Source organism: Colobus angolensis, unplaced genomic scaffold (assembly GCF_000951035.1).
Source record: "Colobus angolensis palliatus isolate OR3802 unplaced genomic scaffold, Cang.pa_1.0 Scaffold280, whole genome shotgun sequence".
Lineage (NCBI taxonomy): Eukaryota > Metazoa > Chordata > Mammalia > Primates > Cercopithecidae > Colobus > Colobus angolensis.
The window spans coordinates 4,146,301-4,158,426 of NW_012116044.1; the positions used below are offsets into that span (position 1 = coordinate 4,146,301).

Here is a 12,126-nt window from a genome sequence, read left to right on the forward strand (position 1 = left end):
ATTAGAGACTTAAATGTTAGACCTAAAACCATAAAAACCCTAGCAGAAAACCTAGGCAATACCATTCAGGACATAGGCATGGGCAAAGACTTTATTTCTAAAATAAGAAGTCCCTTAACATTGCTTTCTCACAAAATGTTTATGGAGCACTCTACTCCAGATATTATTCTAGGTCCTGAAGATATGCTGGTGAAGAGGTCTCTGTCTTTATACAGCTTACATTACAATCACAAAAATAGACAGTAGAAATTAAACAATATAATATATAGATTGGGAATGTTATGAAACATGATGCAGTTAAATAAAGCAGATTAACTGTCTAGAGAGTGTTAAGTAGTTACATATTTTACCCATTTGGAAAGTTGAATCTTTGGACTTGATGATAGTATTGGAAGTATAGGAAGCTACAAAAAAGTATGAATCAAGCCCGAATACTAGAATATTGGGATGAGCAATTTGGAGATGGGGACAAAAAAGATTTTAGGGCAAATTAGCAAGACTTAGTTTCTGGACATACTAGATTTGAAATAATATAACTAATTGAGATGTCAAGCAGAAAGTTAAATATAAAAGTTTAGTTCTCAGAGAAGACATTCAAGTAGAGATGCATCGCAGGAAGTCATAAACATTAGATGGTATTCATTATATGCACACTTAGTGCTTGTAAGTTCCAGAATATGTACTATATTATCTCATTTAATCTCACAATAGCCCTGAAAGTTAGGCACTAGTATCTCAATTTTATGGATTTATAAAACAACCAACAAAAATTTGTGTTATAAAAGATAAACAACTTGTAGTGCCTATTCAGCTGTTTCTCAATGACTGCAGGATTTGAGACCAATTCACTTCACAGGGGTGATTACTTAACAATTATTTACCAATTCCCAAATGTCAGCCTGTCTACCATATTCTGTTTTATATAGACTATATTTATATGAATTTCTTCTCTTTGGATTAAAATTTATTTTTATATTAAAGAGAACACTGTTTTAGGAAGCAAAAATCTTGTGTTTCTCTGTAAGTAAAATACCTGGTAAAGTCATAATATTCATAAATTAGAAATCACAGCATTATTCCCCTCCATAAATAAAAAAAAGTGTATCCAAGGGTTTTATTAAGTATAAAGTGCAAACAAATCTTAGATATTATACTATGAATATACAATACATATGATATACACATACCTCCATAGACAATGCAGTCAGTTGGGCTGTATGTTTGCATTGAATTTGGGGGTAGGGGATTAATCTGTGCACAAATTAAATATGTTATCCCTTGTCCTTTATAGATAATTCACAGTCTGTTATACTAAAGGGATATAGAGATTCTGGCTCTAGATTTGGCACAAAAGTTTAGTTATGAAGTATTTATGTGTCAGCATAGTAGGTCTTCAGGGAACAGTTCAGTTATTAGCATTTCTAATTAAGGTTATTTATCATTCAACTGAAAGGGAATAAATTTCATTCTTGTGCAGGGATTGTAATTTGCTTTTTAATGGAGGGAAACATGCTGCTTTTGCAAAGTTAGTGCTAAAAGCTAAAAGGACTGATCATCATGCTTTATTTTATTGGTGAGCACCTGATAATATTTTGAATTAATGTTGTCTGTCACATTATTTATTTGAAGCTGGTCATTGCATTATAAATGGCTCTGTAATCAAAAGAGAGGTCAGAATTGTGTAATATGACATTTTACATCTGAAGATAATTGTTTTTAAATATTCCAGAAAGATCACATTTTGTCAATATTATTTGTGGGAATGTATGATAGAAAAGTTTGCCTTGTCTGTTACGATGAACATTTTTAATAATGAAAATTGCTTGAAAACTTTTAAGGGCCCAATAATTCTGTAAATCAAATCGTGCTAGAGTTGCCTTCAATTACCGGACATGAAATGCATTTGACTTAATTTTATTTTTGAGTCTAGGGCAGCTTTTATTATTTCCACTGGCATATTTGTTATAGATGGGAATCTTGTTTCCAAAGTTAATAATTGGTTATTGTTTTAATTCCTCTTACCTGTAGCAGACTTTATATGAAGTTTGTTAGTGAGCTAAGTATTATTCTAAATCATTTATTTAAATAGCATTCTTTTAAATCAGCTATTCTTTAGTCAGAAAAAAAAAATTTCTACGTAGAATTTTATTTGTGTTTTCTTAAGATAAAACTCCAAAAACATTTAATTTCCAAAATTCTATTGAATAAGAGCTAAACTTGCCATCAGTTTCCATAGAATTGAACTTTGATAAAATAGTTTCAATCTATTATTCATTTACTCCATGTAAACTATAAATCTGAGTATACAAAGTAAATTAAACTTTGAAATGGCAATAAACTATGTTCAATATTTATGATAAAATTTATATAAACTGTGTGATAAAGATTATATAAAATCAAAACCAACCTGATTTCATTACGAGGATTTTATTATTTTCAAAGAAGTTTTCTAATTTTATATTTTTAAAACAATTCTTTTTAAAACTTATTTTAATAAGTATTCTTAAATATATAATTTGATATTTTCACTCAGGAGGCAGGCAGATGTAGGTTGAGTTTAAAATTAGGTGGTAGCCTCTAGTGTTTCAGAGTTTCAATAACTGTGTTGAGAGTTTTGGGTTTCTTTAATGTCCTCCAAATAGTAATTCCTCATAATGTGCTTTTTGTAGGCATAAAATATTTGGTTATTATTATTTTTTATTTTATAATTTTTAAAAATTGTGATAAGATATAATTATCATTACATTTCTCATTTTAACAATTCTTTTAAGTGCATGGTTTAATGATTAATTCACTTTGTTGTGTAATTTTTCAGTGACATTGTCATGACTTTACTAAACTCATTATTTTAGTTTTACTTCATGCCTTGTTTTATTATGTAATTTATCTTAAGGAAATACAGTGTTTATGATAGATTCCTACGCAAAAATAATGAAAAAAATCAAGTGATATTTAAGTGTGTATATATCTAATTTATATAAGCATATATAGAGAACTAATTAGCAGCAATACGTTATTTTATAAAATAGAATTTGTAAAATACAGAGCTGTTGGTAATATTTAAAATGTTACATACTTTTTGTTTTGTGTATTTTTTTGTTATTGTTCAAATTTAAATCTAACCACATAATCTTCAATGCTGATATAGGATGGCTGAATTTCAGTACATTTTTTAGTGGGTGTCTTACTTACTGTGAGAAAAATGAGTTTATTTCATGGGAAAAAAGAAGCTAATACTTTATTACAACAAACACACCCCTAGTCGGGGGACCCATTCACCAAATATTTGATGTCAAGAAAAAAATGGCTTTGTTGCAAAGCGACAGAGTTAAGTTAAGTAGAAATTCTACTTCTGCTGAATAGCTTTTGATGTTTTAGAGAAGTATTTTTAATTTATAGGTGCTAACATAAAAAATATAATCTTCCTGACATTTGAACTTCAATCATTTAAACTCATTCATTACACTTATTATCTGTGTATTTTCTGATAGAGCAGTTATCTGAAACTTTTTTCTTTTTTAAATCTATTTTAAGTTTTAGGTCAGGGTGCAGTGGCTCACACCTGTAATCCCAGCACTTTTGGAGGCTGAGGCAGGAGATCACTTGAGGTCAGGAGTTCGAGACTAGCCTGACCAACAAGGTGAAACTCTGTCTCTACTAAAAACACAAAAATTACTCAGGTTTGGTGGCACGTGCCTATAATCCCAGCTACTTGGAAGGCTGAGCCAGGAGAATCGCTTGAACCCGGGAGGAGTAGGTTGCAGTGAGCTGAGATCACACCACTGCACTTCAGCCTGGGCAACAAGAGAGAAATTCCATCTCAAAAAAACAGTCTTATTTTAAATTTTCTTGTACTTCATTGAATATATTTGAGCTGATTAAGCTACCAGTCTTAAAGGCAATGCTAGTTATTAGTTTAATAGTTTTTCATATTTAAGAGTATAAAATGTGGCTCACACAAGGCCCAGGTTAACTGTGGTATCATGAGCAATTGGAAGATTAACTGTGTACAGTCTCTCTCTGTCTCTCTCCCCATGAGTGTGTGCATGTGCACAATTTGGTTTGTGTAAACTTTAGGATACGCCATTCAGAATGTGGGTTTTCATTTTTGGCTATTTTCTCTAAAAACTGAAGAAGATTTTTATCACTTTATCTATGTTTGTCTTATATTTATGTATATATATGAATACATATATGCATACATATGTACACACTACATACAACTTTACAAATTTAAATTTGAAATTATTTTCATCTATTAATTGTAATTAGGCTTTTGACTTTTAACTGGAGTTCTGACTTCTAATTCAAATATACACTGCGTCTTCCTAACCTCCACAATTACAAGTTTCTGAGACCTTGATTTTTAATTTTTATTTGTATATTTTACCCCTTTTATTGGCTCACTGTCCTCTATCAGGAGCCTGTGTCATTATATCCTGCCTCTTTGTGATTGCGTCTGGTTTTCATAAATCAATCCCAGATGGAATTGAACAATTTTGCCCTTCTACGCCACTACCTATATAATTCATCATTATCGGATCTATTTGAGCTAAACATTGGCCCTAGTATTCTGATTCTTCTCATGGGATTCATGTTTAATTGGGACCTTCTGTTTCTAAGTAGTACACTATCTATAAAACTTTGACCTTTGTCTGTAGTCTTGTTCTCTGACCCCAGCCTTAGGCTAAGTCCCAGACTATAAGACTGTAGTCCTAGATTGTATATTTCTAGAAGTGTTCAATTATTGGAACTTGCATCCATGTAATCACTAGACCACGTTTTCATATAGAAAATGAGAGAAAAGGTTAATACAGACAGAGCACAAGACCTAATGGTATGCATTATGGGTTAATATAAAAATTAATTAAACAATTATTCCTGTTTTCAATTAACTTAAAACTTAATAGGACGTGAGTGGAGTATGTTGATAATTGTAATAATATAGAGTGAAACATCTGCAATAAGAGTAGCATAGTTTTATCTGAGCTTAATTAACTTAGAAAAGATTTTTTTTTTTTTAAGAATTCAAAACTGGCTTTCTGTCTATTGTGGCTAAGTGGAAATTGGTTAAGTTCTTTGGGTCTTAAGTTGGTTAACAAAATTAAACAAGAATACCTACTTTGTGGCATCTGTGCCTTAAATGAGCAATACATGTAAAAAATATGTATAGATCTGATATCAAATGTGTTCAATAAAATATGTACAACACATGTATTTGTATATATGTACCTATATTTCAATTTAGATATAAATATATGAGCAAGGTTTACAGATAATGACTCTGATTTCAGTTTTTGACACACTAATGTTGAGGCTCTTCAGTAACTTGCAAGAGCAGACAAAGAAATAGGCAGTTGGATCGGACAGCCCAGAGGCAGTAGAAAGATTTGGATGGAAGATAAAGTTATAGTAAACATTGTGCAGCACTTCAAATAGGATGTATCCACTACATGGTGGGAAACAGTAATACTCCAGAGGATCTCTCCCCACAGTCAAAAGGAAAAAAAGTTAAAAAAAAAAAAAAAAAAAAAACACAGACACAGAAAAGCAACAACAAAAACACAGCATCTTCATTCAATTAACACATAAAAGAAGTGCCAAGATCTGTGGTCACCAAAGACTAGGGAGTTTGTGTCACTCATCTGGCACAAATGCAATGAAAATAAGATTCACTTGAAATTAAGGAACATTCCATTTTTCTCCCTTGATTTCATTTTGCTGCATAAAGCTGATTTGGAGGTTATGCTATCAGTCAGCAAGCAAGAGGTTGGAGTAGGTTGGAGAGTTGGTAAGCGCCATTCACAAGAATAATAGTCAAACACATTGGAGGCAGGATTCAAAGTTCAGGTTAGTTAAATCTCAATAAAAGACTTAGAAATGTAGAACAAAATTTCTGTAAGGTTTCCTATGAAAAAACATTTAAAACCTAACAAGATTTGTGTGCACATTTCCTGGGGCAACAAGAAAGTTGAGATAGTTGCAGAAATTGTACTTCACTTTTCTTGAGGTGGGAAGAAAAAAAAAATAAGAAGAGAACTCCAAGAGCTTATGAAGTGGGTTGTGGCTGATTATAAAGGGAGAAAAAGGGGACTCTGGAGAAGGTTCTTAGCTTGAAAACAGACTCATGTAGGTGTAGAATCACCTATGGGGCTGATCTTGGCTTTAAGGATTGTTTGCCAGTTTTGAGAATCATTCGCTAATCTTGAGGATCAACAAATGATCTTCAAGCCAGAATTGTCTGTTGTCACTTACATGCTTTGAAAATCATCTGGAAAAATAAGATGATATTCTTTGGTATTATCACAGTGAGATTGAACTTGCTGTAATAAACAGGGCTTGTTTTTTACTGCCCCCAGCATTTGCTTTCTAACTCAGAAAATGTATCTACAATAATATATGGTTTACAGACAAAGAAAGAAATCACATATTCTTGTCCAAATGAGTCAGTCGTAATTTAATGCAGTTTTCCATATGTGTATCACCAGACACTTAAGAATATCAAATATTAATATAAAGACTGACTGGCAGTTACTTATTTTCTAATTGTTAATTGCAGCACAATGTGTATATCAGAAATATTCAGATCTTTCTTGAAATCTCACAGTGAGTCTTAAAATATCACATTTAAAAATGTCCAATTTACTGTGTCTTCCATAAAACTGTGAATTTTTAGAGAGCTAAATGTCTCACGTATTTTTACCACATGTGAATCATTGAGATGAATTATGATTCAAAATATTTTCCTGAATAATGTAAGAGTGAATTGAAAGGTTTGGGGAAGGGGTGGAATCCTGAGAGCTATAATACAGAAAACTATATAATAAAAAATAGACTTTTCATATTTCAATTTCTGTGGGTTCTTTGGTCTCTAAAACAAGTACAAGAAGAACAATGAGAAACATAGAATATAATTTATGTACTAGGTAGTGTCCTAAGCACATTACATTCTTCTCAATACCCCTTTGGGATAGAGTCTATTATTCTCATTTCACAGATGAAGACTGATTTTTAGTGAGTAGAGTGAAGTATCAGTAAAAGAGATTAAAGAACCCTGCATCTCCTCCCATCCTTTGCCTCTCTGGAACCTTGATTAATATATCCCCTCTTTCGGTGTCTTTCTCTCTTCCATGGCACCCCCTTTTGCTCACACAAATGCACACATATTCCCTCGGTAATTTTGTTTGTTTGTTTGTTTGTTTTTTTATGCAACTGGTGGGAACTCTACTAACATTATTCAGAACATTAACTTCCATTTCATAAAATTTTATATAGTGAAACATGCATTCAAGAGATTTAAGCCAAACATTGGTACTCAACAATACACTCCAAAATATTTATTTTAACCTGAATATATTGCTTGTGAGAGATTTCAAATCTATGCCAAGATTATTGTGCTCAAATGTCCCACAAACTTAATCTGGCCAGTAGTGAAGGTCTTCCCTGTTGGGCCTTCTCTCCTCCTCCTGCCTGGTACTCTTCTAGGCTCAGCGACAGCACTGCTTGTCCAGACACCCAAAGCAGCACAGGGAGCAGCACTGTTCCCCCTACAGGCAGTACCATCCAGCTTCTTGCCAGTAGTAAAGACTCCAGGGCTGCTTTACCCGAGTCACATCTCAGTGACATTCCTCACTAGGTCTGTGGCCTTGAAAAAGCTACTTAAACTTTCTAAACTTGAGCTTACTTATATACTAAATGGAGATGACAGCAATGCTGATTTATGGGGGTTAGATAAGACAGTTTATGTAAACTTCTTAAACCAGTGCATGCATATCTAAGGACTAAACAAGTATTTACTGTTATTGATATTTCTTTTAATATGTTGCACGGAATTTTTACAGTCTTATTTGATGTGTTTCTCTATTGTATCCTATATTCATATCTATTTTGTTGTGTGTGTGAAATATTTGTTGCATAATTTTATCATTGCTTACAGTAAGCAAGTACTAAAAAGGCATTTAATTTTTTTTAAGTTTATAGTTCATTACGTATATTACCAATAGATTGAGGGCTATTTTTCCCTTTAATGTAAAATCAAACACTAATAGGTAAGATTTCTGCAGTCATAAACTTTACATTAATTTTTTAGATATTTCTTAAACATCAAATTTTTCTGACTATTTGAATGTTACTTTAAATGAAATACTTAATATAAAATATCTTTATATATATATATTTATGGCAACAATAATCAGTGTGCAGTCTAAATTTAATTGCATCATTTTCTGGGAGGTATCATGGTTCTTTATTGTGCTCTGCTCAACTGGGTATACACATTCTTTCATCTAACCTAGAATTCACAAAAATAACAGATCTCCAAAACCATTTCGTTCCATAATTTCTCCGTCTGTTGATTTTGGTTCCTATACATACATCTGAGCATACAAGCTCATTGGTACTAGGCCATGAGTAATTACAATCTAAGAACATAGAAAAACAATTGAATAGTGGTAAAGGAAACACCAGCAAATCACATGATTATTAGAAAATAATATTGTAAGGTTGTGAATCTCAATACCATTCTGTGATAATGAGGACATTCCATAAACATTTTACAAATAAATGAATGAATGGTTTTATTTACAGAATATCGAATGGTGAAGTTAAGTAGGATTTAAATATCATATTAAGGGAAATCACTTTATTGAAGGTAAAGTAGTATCTTAGGCAGAAAAGGAGAGTATCTGGGGCTTTATTCCATTTTACATAAATGCAGTTAAATGGATCTTTGTTGTTTCTATTTAGAAGAGTTTCAGTTTGAAAAACGGTTTTGAAAACACAATCAGTGACAGATAATTTGCCTTTCAGTTATGGGGACAACGCACAGAATTCCAAGCAATATGGCATCTAGCCTTCACCACAAAATGAGTCTCTAACTCTGTGTAGTACAGATAGTGTGACCTAAGTGTTTGGCAAATGTTGGGTTTTCACCGTATATTGATAACAGCTGGAACAGGAAATAAAAATGAATCATTTCACATTACACTGAATTTTAAATAGAAGCAGCACAAATGATTCTGTGTTAGCTCATCATTATAAAACTATTCTAGCACGTGGAAGATAACACTTTTTGAGATATAACTTGAAGCTTTTTTTCCTCCCACTGACAGGTGTTGATTAGTATGGGAAAGGGATTTAAATATCTCAGAAACTCTTGAATTTGCGATAGTAACAATGATAGTTACAGCTGAGAGTCCAGTTTTTAACATTGCCTTGTTAGTTGGCCAGCTCTTCCATGCCTGTGGGTATTCTTCAAATCTGGCTTTGAGCTATTTAAATGTAATTTCAGAGAAATTACCGGCAGTGCCTCTTTTGTGGCATTTAAATGATATTGTTCTGTTCTACATTGTCGAATCAGCACCTTTAAAATAGAATAAGAGCATGACATATACTTTTCGTGCAGAGTTACTAGGAAAGAGTTGAAATTCTAGTTCACAAATGAAAATATTTTTCTTGTAACAAAATTTAAAATGCTCACTTATGTGTTCAGAAATTTTACTTTGATGTTTCCTGAATTCTCTTTAGTAATTCTGTCTACAGCTAATTATCGTTAAATTTGTTATTTTTTGTTTATAAACATTGAGATTCGATTTTCTTTTCTTTTTAGGATCCCCTGCCCTGACTGGAACTGGAACAGTCAGCGTCATAGTAGATGATGTCAATGACAATGTCCCCACATTTGCCAGTAAAGCATATTTCACAACAATTCCTGAGGATGCACCAACCGGAACAGATGTTTTATTGGTAAATGCCTCAGATGCTGATGCTTCAACAAATGCAGTTGTAAGGTCAGTACGTTTTCTTCTGTAAAGTTTGGCTATTTTCTCATTAAACATTGATTTTTGAACTACATGAATATAATGTTTAATTAAATGAACGTTATATTAACACATATCCTATTATTGTTATCTATTGCTGGTAGCTCACAATTCATAAAATGAGGATTCAAACAGTAAACATTCTACTTAGTACTCTAAGATTTTATTTAATTTTTCTTTAATTTATATTTTTATCATATCTCATGGTTTTGTAGTTTGGGAGTACACTAGGTGCTGCTTCTGTGTCATGAGGTTGACTGATGGCACTTCACAGTATTTACGTGATAACTGGATGATCTGGAGGGCTCAGGATGACTTTGCATGCCTGCTGCCTTGGCAGGGTTGGTTGGAAGGTTTAGGATCATCTAGGCCCCCTCTGTCCTCGAGTAGTCTCAGAACTTCCTGATGTGGTTCTTTAGCAAAGTAGTTGGACTTTTTACATGGTGGTTCTCAACTCCAAGAGCCACCAGTGAAAACTCCCAGAACTCTCGAAGTTCAGACCCAGATGTGCCATAGCAGCACCTCTGTAATATTCTGTTGGTCAAAGCAGTGATGACCAGCCCAGATTCACTGTGAGGAGAAACATGCATCACTCATTGATTGGAGAAATGTCAAAGAATTTTGACCATTTTTATTCCACTGCTAGCCTTAATAAGAATATTTGTGTACTCTTCATTTAGTAAATGTATTTTACTTTGCTTAAATCCTCTTAAAATAGAGAACATAAATATGATAAAACTTGTTCAGAGAGGATGTGAAAGAAATTGAGTTGTAACATTTTACTGACCTAGCTTGTCCCCTTCTTCCGTATCTATTCGAAACTATAAGAAATGAAGATTTCCGAATATTCTAGAGAAAAACTCACACACATAAATATTTTATACCACTCCTCCACTTTCTATAGGCTGGTATTAGGTAAATTAGAGTTGCTTAGAGGGCTATCAAAGTAGTGGAGCAGAAGATAAAATTTGAGGCATTAAGAATTATCAGCTATGGGTAACAGATATACTGATATGGTAATGATTTGATTGATGTCTTATTTTGTTGTTTGCTACCAATTTTCTTTCAACAAAATCATTTTGGAATGATTTCAACACACACATTTTAAGAAACACATTCAGACCATAATACTTGGTCTCTCTAAGGAATTACCTTTAAGCTGAAAGGACTGAGCTGTGGGATGGAATTAAGCACGTTGTGCTATCTAAGAAGGTCAGCATGTCTGGACCAGAGTGAGAAAGAAGTTAGAGAGGTAGGCAGGGGCTAAATCATAGGCCATGTAAGGACTTCTAAGCCATGATACAGAATTGGGGTTTTCCAATTTACCTTTAGGTGGGAAACTACGGAGGAGTTTTAAACAGAAGAGACACATAAACTGGTCTACATTTGCATAGAATCTGATGAGAGAGGATTTATGGAGAGAAACCAGTGTACCATTTAGGCACTAATGAATATAGTTATCCAAGTAGAGTAACTTTATACTTATATGGAAAAATGAAAATTGAGCAAATAGATTTGGGTCATGCCTTTTAAATTGGATGTGAGATCAAATGAAAGAGAGAAATCAGAATCATCTAAGTTTTCCACTCAAAACACCTAGGCAGATCATGATATGATATCATTTACTTTATTTACTCTGGTTTGATAAAATCTTATTGGAATATAATGTATTTTATGGTTGTTGTTAATAACTCCTTGCTATTCATGGTATCCTGAAGAAAATCTATTCTTTCTTCAGATTAAAAGAGCTATTGTTTTAATTATTTATCTCCCATTTAAATTTTACATGGCTAGGTTATTTACTGAACTACTGATGGGATCTCCAGGAACATAAACTTTTATGTGTCTTGTAAGTTACTTTTTTCCAACGATCTAGCATGATTTTGCATATAGCATCCAGCCAACAGATGTTTCTTTTTTACTTCTGCCTGTTTCATCAAACTTTGTATTTCTACAAATGGTGTACTTACTTCAAGTTATACATTTTACTACACCTTTAGCATTTTCCTTTCTAGAAAATCAGCCTATCCAGATTATGTCTTTGCCTTCCACATATCTATTCCAGAGCTTAGCTTTTACAGATAAGTATCCCCTTTTCTCCCAAGTGGACTAAATCTCTATTCAAGCTTCACTTCTAATTCTTCAATATCACAACCCTGGAGAAAGTCATGTATGCCACTGACAAAGTCAACATTCTAAGGAAAATTTCTTTCTTTCTTTTTCTTTTCTTTTCTTTTCTTTTCTTTCTTTCTTTCTTTCTTTCTTTCTTTCTTTCTTTCTTTCTTTCTTTCTTTCTTTCTTTCTCTCT

The 12,126-nt window shown here is 32.8% G+C and overlaps 1 protein-coding gene across 3 annotated transcripts in view; it reads left to right on the top strand.

The window, feature by feature from the left end:
• Positions 1-12,126, top strand: part of FAT4 (FAT atypical cadherin 4) — a 189,089-nt gene that overhangs the window by 116,913 nt on the left and 60,050 nt on the right. For all 3 annotated transcript variants that reach the window (XM_011948635.1, XM_011948636.1, XM_011948637.1), the window contains exon 7: positions 9,608-9,788. In XM_011948635.1, the coding sequence (XP_011804025.1) occupies positions 9,608-9,788 (181 nt within the window). The remainder of the gene's footprint in view (positions 1-9,607; positions 9,789-12,126) is intronic.